This window comes from Ovis canadensis, chromosome 8 (genome assembly GCF_042477335.2).
Source record: "Ovis canadensis isolate MfBH-ARS-UI-01 breed Bighorn chromosome 8, ARS-UI_OviCan_v2, whole genome shotgun sequence".
Taxonomy (NCBI): Eukaryota; Metazoa; Chordata; class Mammalia; order Artiodactyla; family Bovidae; genus Ovis; species Ovis canadensis.
In genome coordinates this window covers 88,504,721-88,526,264 of record NC_091252.1, presented here as the reverse complement: position 1 = coordinate 88,526,264, position 21,544 = coordinate 88,504,721, and the positions used below count along the sequence as shown (strand labels likewise).

Genomic DNA, 21,544 nt, shown 5'->3' with positions numbered 1-21,544 from the left:
GATGAGTGACAGGGTTAGGGATGAAAAGGAACCAGTCTCCGTGCTCCAGTGTCATCGATAAATGTGGAGGACTTACCTGGAGACCTCAGCAATGGGAAGAAGATGGTAGAGGGTCTCACGGCCACTCAGATATCACTTTATTTAATCCTCGAATCCACCCAGGGTTGTGCAGATGAGGGAGTCCATGCACAAGACGTGAGTGACCTGCTCCGTTTCCATGGTGGTGGGGGTGGTTTAGTTGCTCAGTCATGTCGGATTCTTGTGACCCCATGGACTGTAGCCCACCAGTGGACAGGCCCGATGGACTGTAGCCCTTCTCTGTCCATGGGGTTCTCCAGGCAGGAATACTGGAGTGGGTTGCCATTTCCTTCTCGGGGGATCTTCCCGACCCAGGAATCGAACCTGGGTCTCCTGCATTGCAGGCAGATGATTTACTAACTGAGCTGTGAGGATCCAATTCTCTAGCTACTTAGGAGGTGAATTTCACCTGGGGTCTCAGGTGTCCTGACTCCTCCAGTGTCAGACTCCTGTCTGAATTCATTCTACTATATGACCCTGCCTCTGCCCTAGTATTGACCCCAAGACACCAGGCTCCTTCCTGATGTTGCCTTGGTTTTTCCCAGGTATCTGGGGCCTTCAGTACTTTTTACCAAGACGTTATCATCAATAAGGCTCAGGTTTTTGATCTTAAATAGTGCAACTGTGAAGTAGTGAAATTTATAATAGTATTTTCCACAATATAAACAGTACTCCCTTCAATTTCTATAAATATATAGATACACAACCATAAAAACAATTAAAAGCATATGAATTATGTATCTTGATATAGTAAATTCTGTTATCAATACTAATAAAATTACTTATTGCCCAAGAAATAAAAAATTCAAAAGCCTCCTGTTTCAGCATCCACTTTGTTTCTTGTGTTCTTCCAGGAATTGAATAGAAGAAAACCTCTTTATTATTTGTTTCTTAGAGTAGTTTTAACCTCCCTATTACATGTCCCCTTATTAAATATTAATATATTTATAATTTAAGTAATATATGTATTAACATGTTTAATTAAGACATATTTAAATAACTTATTAACATTTAAATTAATTTCTGTGAATAGAGAACTCAAATATTGAAAATCTGGCTATACCTGAAAAAAAAACTTTTCAGAGATTTAAATGTATTTAAATCAAAGGTTTTTAAAAGTTATTCAAAACTGATGAACATTCATCAACATTTTAGGAAATACATCATTTAGATTCTCCTTTTTTCTGGTTAATCAGTCTGGTTAATATCAATAAAATCAATAAAATAATAAAATCAATCTGGTTAATAAAAGTGTGTATACCAGTTAAATTCTTTGTATTTTAATTTTGCCAAATATAAAATAGGAATGAGTTTTGGCAACTTGAAATATTGGTAAATTGCTTTTTATATGAATCAAAATTTGAAAGCAACTACAGTGTGCTGTGATATGACCTTCTTATCGCAAGAGTTTACTAACTTTAATAGTAGTTGTAGCCCCCAGGGCCAGGTATGAATCCTAAAACTTTCCTCTGCATGACAAGCACAGTGACCTAAGTTTTGTCTTCCTCTTGAATCTAACACTGTACCTTGCTCTCACAGGACATCGCTTATTACCAAGCCTTATCTCCTGAGAGGTTACAGACCGATGCTGCCAAGGTTCCCCCCAGCACGTTGCCACCCCAAGAGCTCTATGAACCAGGACTGGAGCCTTCTGCTACTGCAAAGCTGGATGATTTGCAGCGCTCTTGGGAAACCTTAAAGAATGTGGTAAGTCTGCCAAATGTGGGATTATTTGGCCCACGAGACAGAGGAGCCTGGCGGGCTGCAGTCCTAGGGTCGCAAAGAGTCGGACACAACTGACCACACACGCAAGGCATCAGATTTCCTTAGTGATTGTCTTATGAAAGAAATGCCTGATGTTTACACATCCCATGTACAGTTGAATAGCCTCTGTTGAGTCACAGAGGTAAAGCAGTGAGGAAAGAAATGTCGTAATCTAGAAGATAAGGGGTGGGAACCATTTGGTAATATCCCTTTTCTTCTTTAGATCAGCGAGAAGCAGCGCACACTCTATGAAGCCTTGGAACGCCAGCAGAAGTACCAGGACTCCCTCCAGTCCATCTCCACGAAAATGGAGGCCATCGAGATGAAACTCAGTGAGAGTCTGGAGCAGGGCAGGAGTCCCGAGAGCCAGATGGCCGAACATCAGGTAAGAACAGCCATGACTTCAGCTTCCTGCTTGATCAAACTGGTGCACCCTTATTTATGACTGACTGGTCAAGCTGGTGCATAAGAGAGCAAGCTGGCATGTTTCACTGTGTCAACTGTTACAGAGTCAGCAAGATTCCAAGTGGTGGTTTTTTTTCCATCATTGCTTCAGGGAGGGATCTAAGGGGGGAAGAAAGAAATTCAGGCATTGGTGTTGCTTTTTTACCTTTATTGTTACATAAACTGTCTTTCCTTATTGTTGCCACATTATTTTTATTTTGTTTTGAACTATTATCATAAGAATGAAAAGCACCCCACATCTACCCTCTCTGGGTATTGTTTTTTTTATTATTATTAAATTAATGAATTTATCCTTTTTGGCTGCACTGCCCAGCCTATGGGATCTCAGTTTCCTGACCAGGGTTCAAACCTGTGCCCCCTGCAGTGGAAACACAGAGTCCTAACCACTGGACTTCCAGTGAGTTGTTTAAAGAAACTTAGCCAGTGTGTCCCTGGAGGAGGGCATGGCGACGCACTTCAGTACTCTTGCTGGAGAATCTTATGGACAGAGAAGCCTGGTGGGCTACAGTCTTTGGGGTCACAAAGAGTCAGACATGACTGAGCAACTGAGTGTGTACCTGGTACCTTCTTATCACTTAGAATAGCTCTGAGACTTCAGCAGGCAAAGAAGCAGTTGAAGAAAAAGGCTTTCCAAGTTATAATCCTGTGGTTGTCCCAGACTTCAATCATTTGTTAAAAGGTACACTGGGAAAAAAAGAAAAAAGGTACACTGGATGATGCTTCTGCTTTAGGTAAGAAGCAGAGATGAGATGATTACATTAACCTAGCTCAGATGCTGTTAGAAATGCATCACTTTATAATGCATGCTAAGTGCATAGGTTAAGGTCTGGTTAATGCTTTAGCAACATTATCAGATTACTATTCATGCGTAACTGAGTCCAAGATACTGAGGTGTACAGTCACCTAAATATTCAGTCACCATGGTGCAGGCAAATGTTGCCTGCCCCTGACCAGATCTCAGAAGCATATAACAACCCTATCAAAGGCAGAGGGAAAGAGAGATACTTTTAGATGCTAATTTAGAGCTGTGAAAGTGTATTATGATATATGTGTCTATCAAATAAAGACTGGGAAATTTGTCAGCTCTAAGAATGAAACTTTGTACTCTATCTTTACTTAATATCTTTATAAAAAGTTTTGGAACCCACGGTAACCTTGGTATACATTGCCTGTTTATATGTATAGTCCAAGATAAAATTGTACTATTTTACAATAAAGGGCCTTGAAGTATTAACACAAAAGTGAAAACATTTCATCTAGAGACAGTATTGAGAAATAGTGGTTTCGGGTTTTTGACATTCTTGTAGCTTCTTAAGATAGACATCAGAGTGTACAGCATCCATTTTTACAGGCCTTGTTTTGGTAAAATGACCGTCTGTGGGTCTTTCTGCTGTCTTAAAATCACCCACAGTCCATTTGGCTTAGGGAGGGTGCTATAAAAATACAAAATTAAAACTAACCTTTGTTTGCTTGGATCAAGCTGATCACAAGGACAGTCAGGGACTTAGGTCTCTGTTACTACCCTGCTGCGTCCCCGTGAGCACTGTTAAAAAGCAGTCCTTTTTAACTGATACCTTGGTTTTGTAATTGTCAACATCCACTTCATTTTCACCTGAGGGGGATCTCTGGGTGGCCCTAGTATGCTTCCCAGGGCTCTGTCTGCCCCCCAGCTCTCCAACGCTTCACTGTACCTGTACTAGCCAGAGAACATCCATGCATTTGATTACAGCTTCTTTTAAGCAACCAAAAAGGATTAGGGAGTTTTCCAGGTGGTGCTAGTGGTAAAGAACCTGATTGCCAGTGCAGGTAGACGTAAGAGACGTGGGTTCCATCCCTGAGTCAGGAAGATCCCTTGGAGGAGAGCACGTCAACCCATTCTGGTATTCTTGCCTGGAGAATCCCATGGACAGAGGAGCCTGGGAGGCTGCAGTCCATAGGGTTGCACAGAGTCAGACATGACTGAAGCAACTCAGCACGCACGCACAAAAAGTATTGAAGATAAGTTGTCCAAAGACTTGATTAGAGTGAATCTAAGTGTCACAGGCTTAGTCAGTGTCCCAGAAGAGGGTTTACAAAATTTGACTCTCTCTGCTTTCAGGTACTTTCTGAAGATCACTGTGTTTGTTCAGGGCTCATCATTCTTGTGTCCCAGGTGACAGACTACAGCTCTCAAAGACCCTTCAGTGGGTCCCACAGCATTTATTAACTGAAAGTAGGATCCTGGTGGTCTGCCTTGACCTTCCAGAGTTCATAATTAAGATTCAAATTAACTCCCAATCACCAGCATCACCCTGCCTCTCAGGCATTAGTATGAAAACACACACAAACTGAATGTAGAGCAGAATTATTATTTTGTTTAAGGGATCTAATGGTGAAAACTCAAAATTGCACATTAATGCTAAGCATCATAAATTAGAAACTATCCTGTGACTTTTCTTGTCATTAAGGCCAACCACATGATTTTCATCCCTTTCTAAATTGAGAGTGGTGATGCTAACAATTATAGCACTGAGGAGATGTAATTCTAATTCAGTGCTTACCCATCATTTGAACTTAACAAGTATATTAATGCTCTAAGGAGAGGGAAGGAAATATAAATAACGTATAATTTCTTGTATCACCACAAATCTAACATTTTCCATCTGACCTACTTTTGCTAACTTTTGCTGTCTGTACCTAAATTCTGCAAATTCTGGGACAGTGCTGCCTACATGGAAAGCTAATGGTATCATAATATCTAAATTGGTTTTTGGCTTCTGGAATGATACTTAAAAAATCCTAAGATATGATAGAATTACTCTAGTTTTTTTTTTTTTTGATGCTGCAAAAACACTTTATCGTTTCCCTTTGGTCCATGGCTTGAGAGAGGGCTCCAGAGTGTTAAAAAGCTGCCTAGTGGCTGCAGAGAGGGGTTTCAGGCAGCCCTGACGTTAGGGGGACTTCTCAATGGCCACTGGTCTCCAGAAGTTCCTAGTTGTGCTTGAGGGTGAGCCTTTCAAAGACATATTTGCCCAACCCAGCCTGGGGACCAGCCAGCCTGTGGAGGTGGGTCAGCTGGTCACCCATCTTCTTGATGAGTTTCACCTCCTCATCTAGAAAGTGGTTCCCCAGCAAGTCACAGATGTGGGGGTCTGCATGGGCAGAACCCAGGCCCTGCAGATCCCAAAGAGCCTGGCTCAGGTTCTTCTCTGTGAGAAAGGCCACTTCCCTAGCATCCTGGGTTTTACCCCCACTCATCTTGAGACAGCTTCTGCACATCCAGAAAGAGGTGGTGGCTGCCGTACTGATTTTGTACGGCAGTGATCTCAGTGGATTTGACCAATAAAGAGAGATGCTTTGCACCCTCACCCTTCTCCTTGGCCAATTCGCAGGAGGTGGCCCATACCCTCCAGAGCCACATCGTCACGGTCGAAATAGCAGTCCAGAGAGAGGGAGGTGTAGGAGACCTGCAGATGCATGTTAACCAGGCAGTGAACGGCGGCCTCCACCTCAGTGGAATAATTCTGACACACTGAGAGCTCATGGTTGATCGTTAATAAGGAGTTAAGCTCAACAAATGGTGGCTGGTCCCGGTGATAGTGGACAGCTGAGTGGCTGATGCCAAAGGTTGCGACTGGAAAAAAGGTTGGAGGGTGGTCAGAGGCTGGGGCAAGGGGCATCCCTGGATCTGTTCCATCCAAGCACTGTTGAAGCAAGAGACAGATCTGTGGGACTGTTGAGTGCACTTCAAGAATTACTCTTTTTAAATAAAGTCCAATGGAATGTGGGTAAGAGGGGCCAATATGATTTTTGTACTTTCCAAAAGTTAATAAAAATACTTCAATTTTTTTCTTTTCCCCAACATGCTCTTGGAAGTAATGTAAAGAGCTATTCTAATTTAAAGAGCTATTCTAATGTAAAGAGTAATTTAAAGAGCTATTCTAATTCCTATGCTTTTCCTCTAAACACCTGTCTAAATCTATTGAATTTGGATGGAGTCTTGTGCCTTTCCTGTTACCCTCTTGAAATTGAACAACAGGTTTAATTTGGAGTCATCAGTGCAGTTCATGAGCTGACTTGTGGCTATTCCACGTGTTACGGGACCTTCATTATCATGGGCAGCTAATCCTTTGTGGGTGTATGTTATCTTTGCCTCCCGAATCCAGGGTGGTTTGGAGGCAGAGCTCTGAGGTTATTTTGGTTCTGTTTAATATATGTAACTGCTCAAAGTTTGAGATGGACTGAGCTGGTGTGGACAGTTATGAAAGTCACAATGAAATTCGTGTTCACCTTTCTTGTTGAACCAGACGTGCACTCCGTGTTCTCCCCAGAGTCAGTTTAGAAAAGCCCATGGTACTTTAACCCAGACTGATCATACACATGCCCTCCTTGTAAACACAAGTTAGAAACACAAAGAGGAACATTTCATCTCCTCTCCTTAGTTTTGAGTCAGGTGCTGTAGGGAAGGAAGCAGCTGGCCACCAGCTGGAACGAGTTACAGATCAAAGACATGTTCAACTGCTGGATTTTTTTGTTTTTTATTGAAGTGAAGTTCACATCACATTTTAAAGTGTACAGTTCAGTGACTTTTAGTTCTTTTACAGTGTCATACAATCACCCCCCTCTATCCGGTTTTAAAACATTTACATCACTGCAAAAGGAAATCCCATCTCCCGGTAAGTTTGGCTAGTGGGTCTTGAAGTTAAAACTTAACAACCTTTCCCAAAATATCCACTCTCCCCTGAGAGTAAACTGAAGCATGGACAGAGAGGCTTGACTCCAACAGTATGGAAATTAGCAGTTCTAGGATTCCTAATTCCTTTATCCCTTACTTTAGGACATTCAGATAGCTGCTTTACAACACTGCGAGTTTGAAAAGGAAGTAGTTCACTTCACTCTATACTTTATTGGTCAAATCCACTGAGATTAAATGAATGAGGGAGCTTTATTTTTTTTTTTTCTGGTTGCTTTATGATTCAGATACCTGTTTTGTCCGTAATGAATTGGAATTAATTCAACTAGATATGCAGAGCGCCTACTGTGTTCACAGCTGAAATAGACTTTTTCATTAACATATGATTTAGGGGGTGAAGTGAATTACCAGCACGTTGTACATATCCCAATGAGATGACTGTGTTACAGTGGTGGGAGGTAAATGAAAGGAGACTCTAACAGATCTGTTGGGAAAGCAAGGATTTTGAAAGTTTGGAATAGTAACAGGAGTGGGTAGAGGCACTATTAAACATGTGAGGAAAGGCATAGAATGAGGGAGTGAGAGTGGACGTGGTGTGCACTAGCAAAGGGGGCTCATCTTGTACAGAGAATCAGTGCAAAAAAAAAGGACAATAGGTCAGTCTAGTTATGGAGAAACCCTTGAAACAGACCAAATGATATGAATTTTATATTTTTGGCAATCAAGTACCAAAAATGATTATAAAATAAGAGAAAATAACTTACTGGATGAAAAGCATTTTGAATGTATAACAAGCAATAATAGTCTGTAAATGTATTACAATCCTATGAAAATATCCTAGCAAGTTCTTTGGTAGAGATTGATAAGATAATTCTAAAATATATTGCAAATGTATGAAAATATATTGAAAAGGAAAAGAGTTAAGAATCACCAAGACAGCCTTGAAGAAGATGAATAAAACTGAAGAATGATAGTGAGACATAAAGCTATAATAATTTTGAGAGTGTTATATTAACAAAAACGCCACATGAGTCAGTGGAACAGAATTAGAAGCCAGAAACCCCTCACACTACATGCCCGACTCTTTGTGACTCCATGGACAGTAGCCTTCCAGGCTCCTCTGTCCACAGAATTCTTCAGGCAAGAATACTGGAGTGGGCTGCCATTCCCTTCTTCAGGGGATCTTCCCAACCCAAGGATCAAACCTGGACCTCCCGCATTGCAGGAAGATTCTTTACCATCTGAGCCATCAGGAAAGTCATCAGGGAAATGGAAATTAAAGCTGTGATGAGATACCGCTAGAAAGTCTAGGAGACAGTGGAATACGATGCAACCCTGAAAAGGGTCAGCTCTTTCTGCCTGCATAGTCACAGTCGTGGAGGGAGTGAGAGAGGCCAGACACAGAACAGTACATCAGGAGAGACTATTTCTGGAGAGCTCAAAACCAGACAGAAGCATCTGTGGCTTTGCAGGTCCGCCCCATGGTAATCTCTGGAAAGGAGGAAGTCTGTAACAGAATGAAGTCCAAGGGGATTGCAGAGTCCTGGGAAAGTTCACTTTCTCAGTCTGGGTGCAGGAACATGAGTAATACAGTTTGTGAGAATTCACAGAACTATACACTTACTGTCTGCTCTTTTCTAGATGTATATACATATTTCAGTATCATAGTTTACTTAAATGGCCGTTGGACATGATAACATCCTGATATTAGGGAAAAAAGAGGGTCTGTTTTTTGGTTTTAATATCTCTTGACAGCCCACTCTGAGGAGGCACTCGGCCTCCAGCAAAGCCTGAGGAAGAGATGGGAATCATGCAAGTAGGGTTATACTGCAAACTATGAAATATTGGCAACTATAAAATCAGTGATTCTTTACTTGGGTCATGATTGTCCCTCCTGTGGAAGGGCTTTGTTTTTTTTCCTAATGCATCATTGAAATCCCAAATAAGAATTTCTCCTGTCAAGATTCTAGCTAAGGACTTCCCTGGCAGCCCAATGGTTAAGACTCTGTGCTTTCACTCCAGAGAGCATGGGTTCCATCCCTGGTTGGGGAAGCTGCATGGCACAGCCACAAAAATGAAGAAAAAAAAAAGATTCCAGCTAAAGAGCAAATCTTAAAACACACAAAAAAATGAGAAATACAGTGTATGATTGTGATGACTGTTAAACAGGAAATAGGATGCTATTCAAAGACAGCAATAGAGTTTTATTTTGTTTTGTTTTTTGAATGAGTAGTCATGAAGGTAATGGCACTCCAGTACTCCAGTACTCTTACCTGGAAAATCCCATGGAGGGAAGAGCCTGGTAGGCTGCAGTCCATGGGGTTACGACGAGTCAGACCCAACTGAGTGACTTCACTTTCACCTTTCACTTTCATGCATTGGAGAAGGAAATGGCAACCCACTCCAGTGTTCTTGCCTGGAGCATCCCAGGGACGGGGGAGCCTGGTGGGCTGCCATCTATGGGGTTGCACAGAGTCGGACATGACTGAAGCAACTTAGCAGCAGCAGCAGCAGCAGTCATGAAAGGCCTCTCTGAAGATGAGGCAGTTAACCTAAGGCTCCAAGGAGGAAGAGACCCATCTCAGGAGAGCAAGGAGAAGAGCATTCCAGACTTTGAGAGAATAGGATGTGCAAAGGCCGTGAGGCAGAAAGCACTGGGGATCCTGGAGTGATTGAAGGCAAGGATGCGGTGAGCAAGAAGGAAGCCTGGTACCAAGGGCAGCCAGGTGTGAGAATGCATGAATACTGTAAGGAGTTTGGATTTTATTTCATAGGCAAGAAGCCACAAAGTATTATAAATCAAGGGAGTGAGAGGATCTGATTTATCTTTTTAAAGGGGTTTAAGCAGATACTACACGCAGTAGACTATGAGAGCAATTCAGATAAGGAATTGGTTGTGACTTAGGTGGGAGCAGAGGAGACAAACAAGATGTTTTGGTGGTGAAAGCAGTTGTATTGCAGGAAGGGGGACCCCTTCCAGAGTCTAAAAGTGGGCTCTTGTCTAACACAGAAATGAACTGCCCGAAGAGACACAAAGCAAATGCTTGGGAAGCGTGTGTTAGCTGGGCCATTCAGAGACAGAGGGATGCAAACTGGACTGCATAAGAGTTTCCCTCACCACACCCACTCCTATTCTTTGCAAATGTCTCCAAGATAGATTCTTTAGGTAGTTAGGTCCAAGTTTTTTCCTGAGTCTTTTGGGCCTTGATTGTTCTCAGCTCAAAATAATCTGCGTACCAGAGACCTTTTGGAGTGGGAGATTTTGTTCTCCTACCTAAGTGTCCCGCGGGAGAAAGGAATTAAAGCCTTGGCAATGAACAAGGCCTGGGAGAGATTGTGAAGAGGGAAAACAGGGTCTAGAAAGAAGCCCTGAGAAGCTTCCAATTTTAGACCTGGGAAGAGGAGAAAAGTAAGGAGAGGGCAATGGCATAGAAGCAGGTGACAGATTCTTCCTGTCTGTATGAGATGAGTTTGCGATTAAAATGCAGCCTTGTTCCAGACTCAGGGAAATTTGGAGTGGGAGGAGTCATGTTGAGGAAGAAAGTGATGAATTTTATTTTCAACACAAAATTGTGGACTCAGAATTAATTGCGCATACCCTCACCCCGGCCGCGTCCCATCAGATTAGAGACGAGCCTGTTGAAAGCCAGATCAATTAATTTGTCCCAGATTAATTAACTTTAAGTTACTGATGCAGATGATCTTAAAGTCAGAAACTTCTTGACTTTCAGTCTGGCAATGTCATTTTGAAACTTAGGTTAGAAGGCCCCCTATTTGTTGGTTAAATGACTTCCAAGTAAGCTTGGCTAAGTGCCACGATTCCTCAGTGCGAAAAACTGCACACAGGAGTGTGATTCCACAGTCTTTCCCTCAGGCTCTGATGGATGAGATTCTCATGCTCCAAGAGGAGATCAGCGAGCTGCAGTCGGCCCTCGCGGACGAGCTGGTGTCCGAGTCCCCGGAGTCCGAGCCAGCAGAGCAGCTGGCCCTGCAGTCCACGCTCACCGTCTTGGCGGAGCGAATGTCCACCATCAAGATGAAGGCATCCGGGAAACGGCAACTTCTGGAGGTAACAGGCCACCCTGGGGGGTGCCCCTCACGTCCAGATTAACTCCTGGGGTTGGGTTGACAAGTATGTCCAGCTACTTACGTGATTGACATGTCTATGGTTTCCCACTCAAAAGAAGCCGGTATATTGTGTGTGCAGGGCCTCGTGAATAGAGCTCTGAGTCAGTGTGGAGCCATGAATGTGTCTTTTCACCCGTTTCTGACTCATTTCAGGCCTGCAGAACTGAGGCAGCGGAGAGCCAGTACTGGGTAGACATGAGCTTTGTGGGGAATAATTATAGAAGGTTTGCATAATAGTTTGCTATGTTTAAATAAGACCATTTTTATGAATAGCATTGCTAATGCTGTGAAAAATAAATCCTTAGTCACTGGAAGCCAATTCAAGCACGTTAATTCATGAGAATATTCTTGCAGTTCTGGTTCTCATGTTAACTTTAATACTTAATAGATAAATGTTAGTTACACTACCATACGTGTTAAAAATAAGTTATTTTCCTTTTGTTGTTGCTGTTCTCTTACATTTCCTCGCCTTAAACATATATGATGTTCATATTGGTGATCCTATGAAGTGTCTGTGTCCTTGTATCTCTAGGGTCTGGCAGCTTCTCTGGCACAAAATCAGTTATTGCTATCCGCTTAACATTATTTTATTTAGCTGCAGATTATACCATAATTCAATTAACCTTTGTCCTATTGTTAGGGACATAGGATATTCCCAGTTTTCTCTGTTTTAAAGCTGATCAAATCATGTATCCATATATTTTCCTGTTTTGGAGAAATTTTAAATCAGTGTTTCTACTCTAATCTCTAAACAATTTAATAAAAATTAATTAAAAATAATGGATTCTTGATAAAATAACTTTTAAAGTAAAATACTTAGAGTATCTTAATAATTAACCTTTTAATTCATTGATATTGTCCCCAGTCACTCTGTGAAACCCATGTGGAGTTGTGAAATGAAGTGATTGGCCTGGATTTAAAAAAAAAAAATGGATTATTTGCCATCAGGAAAGAATCCTCAGAGACCTATCCAAAGTTTTTGAAGTTTTGCCTTTGCTCTAGAAAGCGACAGCACTGGGCCACTCCTTCCTGTAGGAGATCAGTTGCCTGAAACTGCATGGTTCTGCCCTTTTAGCTCAACCAAGTATGTTCTTCGGTTGCCATAGTCCCCACTACACCCTACAGTTTCCTAAACTTTGAAGTCAAGTTGCCTACTGTCTTACACCATTGACCAGTTTCTGTCATCCACATCATCTGCCTTGTTCTGCAGGTGTATTATTTAAGAAAGGATATCTCCAGGCATACAATCACTGTAGGAATTTTTAAAAAAATACTAATCCTGAGGCTCACCTCCTGAAATTCTGATTTACCGATCTGTACCGTGGTCTAAACACTGGGGATTGTTTTTGAAGTTTCACAGGTGGTTCTGGTGTGCAGTCAGGGCTGGGAACCATTGCTCTATGCATTGAGTCCTGGTGATTTTGCCTCAGGATGATCTGTCTTCCATCCTACTTAATTCATCAGGAGAAACTCAACGATCAGCTGGAGGAACAGAGACAGGAGCAAGCCCTGCACAGGTATCGCTGTGAAGCTGATCAGCTGGACCACTGGCTCTTGAGCACGAAAGCCACTCTGGACATTGCCCTGGGGTCACCCAAGGAGCCCATGGACATGGAGGCCCAGTTAGTGGACTGCCAGGTACAAAAATGGTCTCAGAGGAGTATGCCAACATCATTAGGCAGACTTTTTAGAAATGCATGTTATTGGCTGCACTGAGTCTTGGTTGCAGCATGCGCAATCTTCCATTGGGGAGTACAGATTCTCTAGCTGTGGTGCATGGGCTCTGGAACATGTGGGCTCCGTAATTATAGCACACGGCCTTAGTTGCTCCTTAGCACATGAGATTTTAATTCCCTGACCAGGGATCTCAGGGGGCTTCCCAAGTAGCTCAGTGGTAAAGAATCTGCCTGCCAATGCCTGAGCAACAGGAGATACAGGGTCGATCCCTAGGTTGGGAAGAGCCCCTGGAGGAGAAAATGGCAACTCACTCCAGTATTCTTGCCAGGATAATCCCATGGACAGAGGAGCCTGGCGGGCTACAATCCACAGGGTTGCAAAGAGTCAGACATGACTGAGTACACATGTACACACACTTGACCAGGGATCGAACCCACATCCCCTGCATTGCAAGGCCAATTCTTAACTGCTGGACCACCAGGGAAGGTCCCCCAAGACATGTTTTTTAAGTACAGAAAAGTATAATGGTAACGAACTGTGGTATGGATATGTGATTTTTCACAATCCATATACTTTACATGTTTAGGAGAAAAACAATATCTTATAAAAGCTTAAATGAAATCCAGATGTGGGCTTAGGCTTTTGAAAATTTTACCAAGAGTATCTACTCTTTAGAAAATTTTCAGCTTCCTGAAGGACATTTTTTTAAAGACTTGTTTTTCAGTCACTCAGTCACGTCCGACTCTTCACGACCCCGTGGACTGCAGCATGCCAGGTTTCCCGGTCCTTCACCATCTCTCGGAGCTTGCTCAAACTCATGTCAGATTGATAGTATCTGTTTTGGTGGCTAATAAGGAGTATAAGTACCTTTGCACAGAATTAGCATCAGTGACTGTGGATAAACAACAGAATAGGTGGGCTGTTGAAATTTTGGTTTAAATTTAGAAATATTACTTGGAAAACTTGGCAAAACTGTCGATATAGGCAGGCAGACTCAACATGGGAAGGTTGTCTTCTGGGGCAGAGAATTTCCTTCCTCAATGTGTGGTCTTTAGCAATTAATGTAAGGGGTCATGACATCAAAGTTTTTACTGTAATATTATTTTCTTACCTCCTTATTATGGAAACATCCAAGCACACGTATAAAGCATAGAGAATAAATGCTGAAGTCCCTTGTACCAGTCATTGACTTCAAAGAGTATCATCATAGTAGACATTACACTATGGGTGGGTGAAGTTTGTTTTAAAAGCTTTTTCATTTAACCAGCAAGTCTCTAGAAAACCCAGTCTAATCTGCAAGGTTAAATATCAGGGTACGTGACTTCATACATGTGGGACTGAAGGAAATATGCATAGCCATTAATTATGAATGCCATCTTTTTTCTTAATACATAGTATATCATTCTGATCATCCCTTATGATTTAGATTTTTTACTATTAATTATTATAATTTAGGTTTTTTAATTCTTTGTACAACTTAAACTATTTTATTTATTCATTTGGCCATGCTAGGTCTTAGTTGCACCACGTGGGATCTAGCTCCTGGATCAAGGATCAAACCTGGGCCCCGTGCATTGGGAGCACAGAGTCTTAGCCACTGGACCACCAGGGAAGTCTGTGGACAATTTATTTATGTGTCTTCAAAGCATTTCTGCCTTGATGGTAGAGAATAGAGAGCCATGTGCCAGTGTTTTCTATTTAATATATCATCTTTTCTAAAGTTACTTTTCTGAAAAGAGACATGTATTTTTAGCATTGCCTTCTAGCACTTGAAATTACCACATGTACTAGCATTTCACAATTATGTTTCATCATTACTCCCACCTCTTCCTTTTTGATATCTCTATTTTTATAGTTATACATGAGATGCATAGTTGAGATAATATATTTCAGGACTCTTACAAAGTATTGAAGTGGTACTTCAATACTTCAAAGTACTGAAGTGGCAATATTTTTCAAAACTCAGAGCCTATGAAATCACACAAATACGTGATAGGTCCTCATGCAAATAAATCTGGCATTTGAGCCAGTAGTATAATCATAGCTGTGGCTATTATATGGAATTAGGGTCCTGTTATGACTTTTGGGGCCCAGGGTACTTTGTTTCCACGAACCTCTCTTCCTCTATAGAAATACTAAAAGTTATATTTGTATTTTGTAGCTGCTTTGGGTACAGAGGCTAATATAATCTAGGGTAGATTATAGTGGGTGCCTGCTGAATTGCTTCAGTCGTGTCCCACTCTTTGCGAACCTGTGGACTGTAGCTCACCAACCTCTTCTGTCCATGGGATTCTCCAGGCAAGAACACTGCGGGGAGTTGCTACGCCCTCCTCCAGGAGATCTTCCCGACCCAGGGATTGAACCCACATCCCTTATGTCTCCTGGATTGGTAGGTGGGTTCTTTACCACTTGTACCACCTGGGAAGCCTGAGGTGATATCATTACATATTAATTATTATCATAATCATTTTTTCCTCTGGTTTTAGAAGAAATGAAAGACATTTTCTTGGGCCCCTTGAAGTGTTAGGGGCCTTCAGTTCTGTGACAGCCATGCCTAATGGAAAAGGCAGTCCTGCACAGAATATTAATTCCTCAAAAGTAATCCTCAGGAAATGATCCTTTTAGGCCCATTTCATGAAAAGTTTCACTCTTCCTTTTATTTCTAGGTTTTGGGATGTCACTTATGTTCTTAGAAGCTGATGGTAGTGATTCTGATTTTGTACAATCTTTTCTTATTAATATATAATTGAATATAAACTAAAAAGTACATTTCAAAGAGTTCAGACTTAAGGTATAGAAAAACAGAACAGTTTCTGTAGAAAATAACATGGCTGTTATTTGTTTTGGTTGACTTTTTTAGTTTTTCTATTTTTGGTTTTTGTTTTAAATCTTACTTGGGAAGTGGGGAGACTGTTTTCACTTCTTTCCTGGATTTAGCCTCCATTTTAGAAAAAATCCTTGTAACACTAGAAAGTGAATGTGAAATTCTTAGGAAAACTTTCAGAAATGTGAAGTTAAAAATGCGTTAGATAAAAACAGGGGAACTTCCCTGGTGGTCCAGTGGGTGGAGATTCCACCCTTCCAATGGAGGGGGCACGTGTTCAATCCCTGATGAGTATCTAGGATCCCACATGCCAGGTCACATGGCCAAGAAAAAAGACAAAAATAATAAAAATCAAGTAAAAGAGCACTAGTCTGGGAAAACTCCCTTTAAAACATTTTTCTTTGAAAAAAAAATAGAGTCCTTTTTAAATTGACACAAAGAGCCAATCATGTGGTGTCTTCACTGTTATTAGCCACAAGCATAACGTGTGAACATGCATTCCATACATGCTCAGTCACTCAGTCGTGTCCAGCTCTGCGACCCCCTGGACTGTAGCCCTCAGGCTCTTGGCTCTCTGTGATTCTGCAGGCAAGAATACTGGAGTGGATCGCCATGTCCTCCTCCAGGGGGGGTCTTCCCAAGCCAAGGACTGAACCTGGATCTCCTGCATTGGCAGGTGGATTCTTTTACCATGGGGAGCTACCTCTAAGACTAAAATAACAGAACAGTCATAATGGGATAATGCTAAGGCCTGGTCTTTTCTCCTTATCTGTTGGCTACATAAAATGTGCTTCCCCTATTTTTTTTTTTTTTGTATAATATCTAATCTTAAATAAGAGAAAAATTAAGAGGTTCAAAGAATTGTTAAAACCTATATACCACTCTTGAAGGTTGTATGAAAACTAGGGGGAATAAAAACAAACGTGGAGTCATGTTGTTTTGATGAAAGACTTCATGAAGCAGTGGGTTTCTGTGTGAGACGCGGTCTTTGCAGAGGCGCCCAGGCCGTGTCAGTTTCAACCTTATTTCTGTTGTTCTAGAATATGCTGGTGGAAATAGAGCAGAAGGTGGTGGCCTTATCAGAGCTCTCGGTCCACAATGAAAACCTGCTGCTGGAGGGCAAGGCTCACACAAAGGATGAGGCCGAGCAGCTGGCAGTGAAGCTGAGAACCCTCAAGGGGAGCCTCCTAGAGCTGCAGAGGGCACTGCAGGACCGGCAGCTCCACATCCAGGTGAGGCTCCAGCCACACCCTGAGCATGGCGCTACAGGGAGGCTCATCTTTGCACAAGACTAGCCTCCCCTCTGAGCACGGGATACATGAAGGGGATGGCTGGGGAACAGCACATACTTATGTACGTACCTGCTTCACACACATTCTGGCGTAGTTTTTTGTTTGTTTGTTTTTAATATTTATTCATTGGCCGCTCTGGGTCTTAACTGTAGCACTCAGGATCTTCAGTCTTCGTTGGGATGTGTAGGGTCTTTAGCTGTGGCATGTGGGATCTAGTTCCCTGACCAGGGACGAACCCAGGCCCCCTGAATCGGGAGCTCCGAGTCTTAGCCACTGGACCACCAGGGAAGTCCCTAGCTTAGGTTTCCAAATAGGCTTTGTAAAAGTTGTTTGAATCCAGACACCTGGAAATTACAGCATAGGAAAATAAAAGAAAATGAAAATAATTACCAAAAGCTAGCAGCTGTATCATTTAAAAGAAAATGTTTAAATATAGATTAAACATAGATTAAATCATAGATTAAGATACCCTGTGGCAGTGTTATATTTCTCCTTTGTATCTCCTATGTTCTACTTTTCAGGTAGACTGTTTTATTTAGTGCCCACAAGTTTAAACTTGTCATGTATTCCAGGAGAATTGAACATTTTTACTATCATGCAGTGTCTTTCATGTTTCCCTATAGTGATTTTTGTTTTAGATGACTAGAGCTTTTTTTTGGATAATATTTTCCTGCTGTATCTTTCACTTTTCCATTGATTTAACCCTTTCTGAGTCCTTATAGATTTTGTTTCATATAAAGAACATTTAGGTATATTTTGTTGGTTTTAAGCACATCTAAGAAAACCTCTGACTTTTAAAGAGCAGGTTTAATCTATTTAAATTCTTTGTGATTACTTACTTTTTTTTTTTCTATTTTGTCCTGCTCTTTCTATTCTTCTTTCTCCATTTTAACTTTTGCTTCTAACTTTTCCTTTGTTTTTTCTCCCTACTTTTTACCATGCATACCTAATAAATTCTAAGTTTTTATTTTATTCTTGTTCCAGATCAACATAAGAAACTCATAACACATTCACTCAGGTTTCTCCCCATGCACCTTGCATACTAGTATTGTCAAATATTTTGATTTTGTTTGTTTTTCATCTCTACATATTAGAATTATTATCTTACACAAATATTAAGCAAATGTTTATTGCGAAGCTACTATGTGCCAACCACCATTCTATATGATAGAGTGAAGGAGCAAGGGCAAAATCTATCTGTATATGTATATTTCTATATAGTCCATCTTCAAGAGATTATGTTTGGAGGACACAGATAGTAATATAAAATTAAAGTGTGTTATTATATGCTAAGTTAGAAGATAATAAGAGCTGTAGGTGAAATAGTATAAGGCAGATAAATACAGAAAGCTGGGACTGGGTGGATGTGCAGTTTTAAACAGGGTGATCAGTGAAGCCTCTCCAGCTCACGTCTGAAGGAGTCAGCCATGCAGACATGGAGGAAGAGAACTCCAGGCTCAGAGAGGGGGAAGCAAGGGCAGGGGCTCCCAGGCAGGCTCCTACCTGGTTCTTCAGGGAGCCCAGCAACTGGCGTGGCATGAACAAGGTGAGAGAGGTCCAACAGGTAACAAGGGCCCAGGCTGCAAAGGACCTTATAAGCATCGTGTGAACTTTGGCTTTTACACTGGGGAAAATGAGAAACCACTGGAGTGTTTGGGGACAGAGGAGTGACAAGATCAGATATAACTCCTCTAGGGGACCAGGGTGGAAGCTGAGAGGCCAGTTAGGAGGTTAGAGGGGATGAGAACTTATCAGGTTGTGGATAATTAGGAAAATGAAAACTTGAGGAACAGAACTTGGGGAAGGAGAAGTAATTAGGCCACTGGTTTCATTTTGGACAGGCTAGTTTTGAGATGCCTGTCTAATGTCAATCAGCTGTTGGGATTCGGCAGACAGATCTAGACTGAATCATCAGCCTTTAGAGGTTCTTTGTTGTTCGTGCCATGAGTCGTATCTTAGTTCCCCCACCAGGGATCGAACTCATACCCCTGCATTAGGAGCTCCGGGTCTTAACCCCTGAAATACAGGGAAGTCCCTAGATGGTCTTCAAAGGCATGAGAGCCCATGAGATCACCAAGGGAGTGAGGAGAGATAAAGAGGAGCAAGCCCTGGGGCACTCCAGTGTGAAGAGTTAGAAGATGGAGAGGAACCCACAAAAAAAAGAGTAAGAAGAAAATACCAGTGAGGTGGGAAGAAGACCAAGGTTTGGGTTTGGGAGACACTTGAGGGTAAGTGAGGTAAGATGAGAGCTGGGAACTGACCACTGGATCTGGCAACACACAGGTCTTCTGTGACCCCAGCTACAACTATTTCAGTGAAATAGTAAAGGCAAAAGTCACTCTGAAATGAAAGCAAGAATGGAGAGAGGAGTTAGAGAGGAAGAGGGCAGGAAACAGGGTTTTCACTGTCATAGGAGCAAAGGAATGGAATAGGCTATAAGAAGCAGGTTAGAAGAAATTCATTCCATTTTAAGATCAGAAGAACAATGACATGTTTACAGGGAGACAGAAACAACTCAGTAGAGGAAAAATTGATGAAAAAGAAGTGAGACTGCAGCAAAAGTCTTCTTGTGTAGAAAGTGAAGTTGCTCAGTCGTGTCCGACTCTTTGCAACCCCATAGACTGTAGCCTACCAGGCTCCTCCGTCCATGGGATTTTCCAGGCAAGAGTGGGTGCCATTTCCTTCTCCAGAGGATCTTCCTGACCCAGGGGTCGAACCTGAGTCTCCCGCATTGTAGGTGGATGCTTTACCATCTGAGCCACCAGGGAAGGTCTTGTGTAAAAGGGAGAAAATAAGATCCAAGGGGCAGGGGAATGGTCTTGGAACCAGTGTCGGGAGGGAGGGGAGCAACTGTACTTGAGCAGAGATGCTGGCAGGGGACACGGCACACACACTGGGGTGAGAGCTTAATGCGCATTCACTGTGATTGCTTCTGCTTTCTCAGTGTAATGATTTTTTTCTGGACTAAACTATGTATTTTCAGTTCTTTGCTAATCATATGATTATATGATCTGGAACCAAACCTAGTCAACAGAAAACTATTAAAAGCAATGGAAGAATTTAGTAAAAAAAAAACCAATTTATTGAAAAAAATAAAGGGGCTTCCCCAGTGGCTCAGTGGTAAAGAATTCACCTGCCAGTGTAGGAGATGCAAGAGTTGTGGGTTTGACCCCTGTTGAGAAGATCTCCTGCAGTAGGAAATGGCTACTCACTCCAATATGCTTGCCTGGAAAATCCCATGGGCAGAGGAGCCTGGCAGGCAACGGTCTGTGGGGTCACAAAGATTCGATATGATAGAATGACTGAGCTCACATACACACACGTATGAATGCTGCCTACCAGTGAATAATCCACTCCAGTGAATCCCCTCTGCTGCTGCTGCTAAGTCACTTCAGTCGTGTCCGACTCTGTGCGACCCCATAGATGGCAGCCCTCCAGGCTCCCCCGTCCCTGGGATGCTCCAGGCAAGAATACTGGAGTGGGTTGCCATTTCCTTCTCCAATGCATGAAAGTGAAAAGTGAAAGTGAAGTTGCTCAGTTGTGTCTGACTTTTAGACCCCACCCCAAAGTTGTTTACTTCTCTATCAGTTCAGTTGCTCAGTCGAGTCCAACTCTTTGCGACCCCATGGACTGTAGCACGCCAGGCTTCCCTGTCCGTCACCAACTCCCAGAGCTTGCTCCAACTCATGTCCATCAAGTCGGTGATGCCATCCAACCATCTCATTCGTCCTTCTCTATGACACAGGCCTATAATACCTCTTGAATTACATATCTTCATTTGTTGTAAGTTTGTCATTTTCACACGTTATCATTCATCCAGGGAGCAGAGGGTTCATCCTGTATAAATAACAAAATGCCTTCTAAAGAAGTGTTTTATTTAATGTTTAGCGTTCTCCTACCCTCACTAATCTTCCAAGGAATGTTCCTGGCAAAAATGGTTATTCTTCTAGTATTTCCAAAATAAACAGCTTACATAGCCCCACCCAAGCAGGAGCCTGGTGGAGAATAAAAGCCACCTTATTTCCTATTCCCTAGATAGGTCAGAAAACTGTTATCAGATCTCAGAGAGTGTAATTACCATTATTTTATTCCTTAGGTCAGTACCTTCATATCTCAAGGGGAAAGAGAAGGAAATTTGAACTGTTCCTTAATCATTTTTTGCTTCCTGTGGTCCAAGGGTTAGGTTTCAAAACAGTGAAATCAACCAGAGAAAAATGCATTAACTGAGAAACCAAACCTAACCACAGAGAAAATACATACTAGTCATATGCTTTTGATACTGCTAAATTTCCTTTTTTCTAAAGCTGTGGATTCAATTAGTCAAATAGGAGTCCCTTTCTTAGATTTTGTTTGAGAATCTAAGTATGTGTCTCTGCGTGTAAATGTGGTTACGCCGCCCTGTAGACCTGACATGTCAACTGCTATTTTCCCAAGCACAACTGGTCTCTTTCGTTGGTGTGAGGAATTTGAAATCAGAGCTCTCAGTCAGCTGTAGTGAACCTGCAGAGAAGGGTGAGCTGGAGCCCTGAGAAGTTTCCAGGGGAGTCTCCAGGCTGGGCTATGAAAGCGAACCTTTACTAAAGGGCAAGGCAGACAGGAAGTGGCAGGAGTTCACAAAAGAGAGTCAGCAGGTCGTGGCTATGG

The 21,544-nt window shown here is 42.1% G+C and overlaps 1 protein-coding gene across 1 annotated transcript in view; it reads left to right on the top strand.

The window, feature by feature from the left end:
* Positions 1-21,544, top strand: part of SYNE1 (spectrin repeat containing nuclear envelope protein 1) — a 495,298-nt gene that overhangs the window by 315,305 nt on the left and 158,449 nt on the right. The window contains exons 93-97 of the mRNA XM_069598737.1: positions 1,618-1,785; positions 2,066-2,227; positions 10,854-11,048; positions 12,572-12,745; positions 16,649-16,840. Of these exons, the coding sequence (XP_069454838.1) occupies positions 1,618-1,785; positions 2,066-2,227; positions 10,854-11,048; positions 12,572-12,745; positions 16,649-16,840 (891 nt within the window). The remainder of the gene's footprint in view (positions 1-1,617; positions 1,786-2,065; positions 2,228-10,853; positions 11,049-12,571; positions 12,746-16,648; positions 16,841-21,544) is intronic.